Genomic DNA, 6953 nt, shown 5'->3' with positions numbered 1-6953 from the left:
TTCCTGAGAATCGAGATGACAGTGTAAAAAAAGAGGTGAAATGTAATATATAAAGCATTTTTCTGAAAATCGAAACATGAACACCTATTGTTAAGCACATCAAAATTTATGAAAACTTAGAAAAATAGGCAAAACTGGACCCCTTTAAATAAAACAGCTATGAAGCATGTGCGATTCACATCTGAAAGCAAATCAGGGACAATTTTTTCGGCTAAATGAAGAGGGCATTGCATCATGCCTCACAAAGCCCTTCAGTTGTGGATTATTCGCGATAAAGCACAGCCTCTCGTAGATTACACATTGAGAGTGAACAACAGAACTATCATTATGAACGATAGTAAAACATTATTGAACAACGACAAATCTGATTGTTTTTATTTAGTTTTTAAAAGAAACTCACGTCCATGGCAGATAAAAGGACACTGTAGATCACAGCTATCATGAACCCATTTCCCAGAGTCATTTGTTGTCATGGCAACACAGTCACCAGATGCTGAACTGTTGTACGGTTGTCCGGCTGTCCAGTATCTGAAATTGAGACTCCAATGGTCAGACCACTGCCAGGAGTGTAGAAACAGACCGATCCAGACTGAAGATTCATCACTGATCAGACGCTGATGCTCTGGACTGCTGACACTCGCCAAGTCAGTGTGATGTTGTCTGCAGTAACTCTGAGCATCTCTCCAAGTCAGAGTCATATTAATAGAAATAAAACCAGCGGTGCCTGTTCACAAACATAAGGGTGAACACTAAACCTTTGAACTAAACATAAAAAAAAAATCAACAGATTTGAGGACTCACCGTTGTAACACACAAAGGGCAGTAAAGTCGAGCATGTTTCATCAAACCAACTTCCATTAGAACTCCCAACACACTCTCCATCAGAGTTTGGCTCCCCTGGTTTCCAGTTAATATATTGAGAGAGTGTGTTGTTCTCCATCGACCAGACCCATCGACTCTGTGTCGCCCTCTTCAGTCCAATCCACACTGATCCACTGTATTCAACATTCACTTTATTCATCGTCCTGTTCACATCATTCATAGAGTCTACAGTAGCCAGATCAGTGAACCTCTCTCTGCAGTAACTCTGAGCTTCTGACCATGACATTGTTTTATTTATATAGTGATAATGTCGATAAAGAGGTTTAGGCCCTGTGCAGAACAGAAATTAAGTTCATTGTAAAGACAATTTACAGTGATAAGTGTTATTACAGTAATACATTTTTACTCATAAATATTCTTTAAAACTGGAAGATAAAATGAAAAGAATAAAGCTATTTTCCAACAAAATATTAAAATTAATTCCCAGCAGTTAGGACAATTTTTTTTATTTAGAACTACAATTTTTAATTAGTTTGTTAAGGAAACTCACATCCATGGCAGAAAGATGAAAGTTTCAGATTACAGCTGTCATGAATCCATTTCCCAGAGTCGACTGTTGAGATGCCAACACAGTCACCAAATCCTGAAGTCTCAGATGTGTTCCCAGCTCCCCAGTTTCTAAAGAAGAGACTCCATTGGTCAGACCACTGCCAAGAGTCCAGAGACAGACCGATCCAGACTTGTGAGCCTTTTCCTACAACACTATACAGCTGTTGTTGCTCCTCAGGGCTGCTGACGGTGGCCAGATCGGTGTGATACTGTCTGCAGTAAATCTGAGCATCTCTCCAGTTTTTCCAACTCGATATCATGATGTTTCCCACACTTTCTATTGTGAAACGCAGAATAAGAATCAGAATTCAATTCTTTTTTAAATTTAAACTGAATATATTAACAGATAAAAAAACGGACTACTCGCCATTATAGCACACAAAGTACAATGGAGATGAGCATTGATAATTATACCAAAATCCATTGACGAAACAGGCACATGAATGATTGAACTGTTGTCCTGAGGCCCACCCACTAAACTGTGTAAGAGTGTCATCTCCCATAGACCAACCCCATCGACTCTGTGACGCCCTCTTCAAACCAATCCACACTGATCCACTGTATCCATCATTCACTGTATTCATCATCCTGTTCACATCATTCATAGAGTCTACAGTAGCCAGATCAGTAAACCTCGCTCTGCAGTAACTCTGAGCTGCTGACCATGACATTCTAGTGTTTATATAGTGATACGGTCGATAAAGAGGTTTGGGTCCTGTGGTAGAAAAGAAAATGAACTTCATTGTGAAGACAATTAAAAACTCATTATTTGCAGTATTCAATATTCATTTCTAATGTTGATATATAATGCAATACAAATCCTCTTCAATTAAATATCACATTCAAATAAGACTAATTTCCATGTAAAGTTAAAAGATACAAATAGAAACATCTACATAAGGATACCAAAGGAATTCTACCTGTTTTAAAGTAAAGTAATGTTCACCTTCAAAATATATTTTCCTGATAAATAACTCACCCCTGTGGTCATCCAAGATGTTTATGTATTTTTTCTTCAGTCGAAAAAGAAATTAAGGATTTTGAAGAAAACATTCCAGGATTATTCTCCGTATAATGGACTTCAATGGACTCCAAATGGCTGAAGGTCAAAATGACAGTTTCAGTGCAGCTTCAAAGGGCTTTAAACGATACCAGAAGATGAATAAGGGTCTTATCTAGAGAAACGATTTGTAATTTCCTAAAAAAAATGTATATGCTATATAAACACCTTGCAAAGCCTTGCTCTGTTCTGCAATGCGCGATCATCACTTAATATGTAATTACGTTGAAAAGGTCACACTTGACGTTGGCGGAAGTACCGAGTCAGTGTTTACAAGTTGAACGTGCAAATACTAAGTCAAAGGACGTTTACAAAAAAAGGGAGTTAAAAGGTAAAACAACAATGTCAGACGATTTTGAACATTGAGGATAAAATGAGATGGATTTTTTCGCCCTGCACTACAAAACTCAAGCGTGACCTTTTCATCGTAATTACGTATTACGTGAAGTCGTGAACAGAGCAAGGAGAGCATTGGTGTTTATAAAGCATATAAATTTTTAATTTAAAAAATGACCGATCTTTCCGCTAGATAAGACCCTTATTCTTCGTCTGATATCTTTTTAAGCCCTTTGAAGCTGCACTGACACTGTAATTTTGACCTTCAACTGTTTGGATTCCCCCGAAGTCCACTATATGGAGAATCATCCTGGAATGTTTTCATCAAAAACCTTAATTTATTTTCGACTAAATAAAAAATAACATGTATACGTCTTTGATGACAGAAGGGGTGAGTAAATTATCATGAAAATGTATGTTGAAAGTGAATAATTCCTTTAAGTTAGTTTGTAAAAGAAACTCACGTCCATAGCAGAGAAAAGGATGCTGAACATCACAGCTGTGCTGAATCCATTTCCCAGAGTCAGTTGTGGACATGACAGCACAGTCACCAGATCCTGAAGTTTGGGATGTGAATCCTGTTGCCCAGTGTCTAAAGAAGAGACTCCACTGGTCAGACCACTGCCAAGAGTCCAGAGACAGGCCGATCCAGACACTTTGCCCGCTTCCTACAACTGCACTTTGCTGGTTCTTCTCCACAGGGTTGCGGACGGTGGCCAGATCAGTGTGATACTGTCTGCAGTAACTCTGAGCATCTCTCCAGTTTTTAGAACTGCTTACCATGATGTACCCAGTACTTTCTATTGACAGATGGAAAAAAATCAGCTCTTCTTTTCCGAAATGGCACATTCTTCAATTTAAAAGAATACAAAGCTCACCATTGTAACACACAAAAGGAAGAGCTGAGTTACACGGCATATCGTGCCAAGCCCCATAAGTGCTAAACACACAAAATTCAGTTGATGGTTGATCTGGCTGTGTTGAGTCCCAGTTTCTGTACTGGGAGATTGTGTTTTCTCCATTAGACCAACCCCAATGACGCTGTGTGCCCCTTTTTAGGCCAATCCACACTGATCCACTGTATCCATCATTCACTGTATTCATTGTCCTGTTCACATCATTCATAGAGTCTACAGTAGCCAGATCAGTAAACCTCTCTCTGCAGAAACTCTGAGCTGCTGACCATGACATTCTACTGTTTATATAGTGATAATGTCTATAAAGAGGTTTGGGTTCTGTGGAAGAAAAGAAATGAATTTTGTAAAGACATCTAATAAAAGTAAACAGAACTCAAAGGTACTTTCAGAGATATAATTTAAACACAATAAATATACTTTTTCATGAAATATAACATTTAAATAAGGTTATTTGCAGGTTAAAATGAGAAAAAGCGAAAATATTTGGAAATGACACAAATTTGGTTTGTAAAATAAACTCACGTCCATGGCAAATAAAAGGACGCTGAAGATCACAACTGTATTGAGCCCATTTTCCTGAGTCAGTTGTTGACATGACAGCACAGTCACCAGATGCAGATGCTTGTCCTGCTGCCCAGTTTCTAAAGAAGAGACTCCATTGATCAGACCACTGCCAAGAATCAGAGAACAGACCGATCCAGACACGTGAACTATATCCAGTAAGATTATACAGCTGTTGTTGCTGCTCAGGGCTGCTGATGGTGGCCAGATCAGTGTGATACTGTCTGCAGTAACTCTGAGCATCTGTCCAGTTTTTTTGAGTTTGTATCAGGATGTTTCCTTTACTTTCTATTGAGACCAGCAAAACAAAAGTCCAGTCTCAGCACTTATTTTCAGTTACTCTGAATATAAAATTACTGGAATAAAATAGAAAAACGATTACTTACCATTGTAGCACACAAAAACATAATTCGTGATGCATGGAACATCGTTCCAAACTCCACTCATAAGTTCACCACATTCTCCATCACCAGAAGGTTGTCCTGAACCCCAGCCGTTGTACTGTGTGTAGGTGTCATCACCATTAGACCAACCCCAGCGACTCTGTGTCCCTCTTTTCAGACCAATCCACACTGATCCATTGTATCCATCGTTCACTGTATTTATCATCCTGGTCACGTCATTCATAGAGTCTACAGTGGCCAGATCAGTGAACCTCGCTCTGCAGTAACTCTGAGCTGCTGACCATGTCATTCTACTATTTATGTAGTGATACGGTCGATAAAGAGGTTTGGGTCCTGTGGTAGAAAAGAAAATTAACTTCATTGTGAAGACAATTAAAAACTCATTATTTGCAGTATTCAATATTCATTTCTAATGTTGTTATATAATGCAATAAAAATCCTCTTCAATTAAATATCACATTCAAATAAGACTAATTTCCATGTAAAGTTAAAAGATACAAATAGAAGCATCTACATAAGGAAACCGAAGGAATTCTAACTGTTTTAAAGTAATTGTTCACTTTCAATATATATTTTCATGATAATTTACTCACCCCTGTGGTCATCCAAGATGTTTATGTATTTTTTTCTTCAGTCGAAAAGAAATTAAGGATTTTGATGAAAACATTCCAGGATTATTCTCCGTATAGTGGACTTCAATGGACTCCAAATGGTCGAAGGTCAAAATGACAGTTTCAGTGCAGCTTCAAAGGGCTTTAAACGTTACCAGACGCTGAATAAGGGACTTATCTAGCGAAACGATCTGTAATTTAAATGTTTTATTTTAAATGTATATGCTTTATAAACACAAATGCTCACCTTGCTCTGTTCTACAATGCGCGCTCACCACTTCACATAATATGTAATTATGTTGAAAAGGTCACACTTGACGTAGGCGGAAGTACCGAGTCAGTGTTTACAAGTTGAACGTGCAAATACTAAGTCAAAGGCCGTTTACAAAAAAGTGAGTTAGAAGGTAAAACAACAATGTCGGACGATTTTGAACTTGGAGGATAAGATGAAATGAATTTTTTCGCCCTGCACTACCAACGTCAAGCGTGACCTTTTCAGCGTAATTACGTATTACGTGAAGTCGTGAACAGAGCAAGGCGAGCATTTCTGTTTATAAAGCATATACGTTTATGTAAATGACCGAGCGTTTTGCTAGATAAGACCCTTATTCAGCGTCTGGTATCTTTTAAAGCCCTTTGAAACTGCACTGAAACTGTAATTTTGACCCTCAACCGTTTGGATTCCATTGAAGTCCACTATACGGAGAATCATCCTGGCATGTTTTCATGAAAAACATAAAAAAAATTAGACTAAAGAAAAAAATACATATACGTCTTTGATGACAGAAGGGGTGAGTAAATTATCATGAAAATGTATGTTGAAAGTGAATAATTCCTTTAAGTTAGTTTGTAAAAGAAACTCACGTCCATAGCAGAGAAAAGGATGCTGAACATCACAGCTGTGCTGAATCCATTTCCCAGAGTCAGTTGTGGACATGACACCACAGTCACCAGATCCTGAAGTTTGGGATGTGAATCCTGTTGCCCAGTGTCTAAAGAAGAGACTCCACTGGTCAGACCACTGCCAAGAGTCCAGAGACAGACCGATCCAGACCCATCGCCCGCTTCCTACAACTGCACTTTGCTGGTTCTTCTCCTCAGCGCTGCGGACGGTGGCCAGATCAGTGTGATACTGTCTGCAGTAACTCTGAGCATCTGTCCAGTTTTTAGAACTGCTTACCATGATGTACCCAGTACTTTCTATTGACAGATGGAAAAAAATCAGCTCTTCTTTTCCGAAATGGCACATTCTTCAATTTAAAAGAAAACAAAACTCACCATTGTAACACACAAAAGGAAGATCAGAGTTACACGGCATATCGTGCCAAGCCCCATAAGTGCTAAACACACAAAATTCACTTAATGGTTGATTTGGCTGTGTTGGGTCCCAGTTACTGTACTGGGAGATTGTGTTTTCTCCATTAGACCAACCCCAATGACGCTGTGTGCCCCTTTTCAGGCCAATCCACACTGATCCACTGTATCCATCGTTCACTGTATTCATCATCCGGTTCACATCATTCATAGAGTCTACAGTAGCCAGATCAGTAAACCTCTCTCTGCAGAAACTCTGAGCTGCTGACCATGTCATTCTAGTGTTTATATAGTGATAATGTCTATAAAGAGGTTTGGG

At 38.7% G+C, this 6953-nt stretch overlaps 1 protein-coding gene across 1 annotated transcript; it reads right to left on the bottom strand.

The window, feature by feature from the left end:
* Positions 1–350: 350 nt before the first annotated feature.
* LOC306892389 (macrophage mannose receptor 1-like) lies at positions 351–5036 on the bottom strand. Its single transcript, XM_079453464.1, has 8 exons — positions 4692–5036; positions 4267–4593; positions 3706–4062; positions 3292–3627; positions 1799–2146; positions 1373–1708; positions 802–1152; positions 351–724 (listed from the first exon to the last, which is right to left on the bottom strand). The coding sequence occupies exons 1-8, from the start codon at positions 4996–4998 to the stop codon at positions 375–377; spliced, it is 2712 nt and encodes a 903-aa protein (XP_079309590.1). The 5' UTR covers positions 4999–5036; the 3' UTR covers positions 351–374.
* Positions 5037–6953: the final 1917 nt, after the last annotated feature.

This window comes from Barbatula barbatula (assembly GCF_947034865.1).
Source record: "Barbatula barbatula genome assembly, chromosome: 3".
Lineage (NCBI taxonomy): Eukaryota > Metazoa > Chordata > Actinopteri > Cypriniformes > Nemacheilidae > Barbatula > Barbatula barbatula.
Note: the sequence above shows the minus strand (reverse complement) of the source record. Positions and strands in the feature narration are given on the sequence as shown.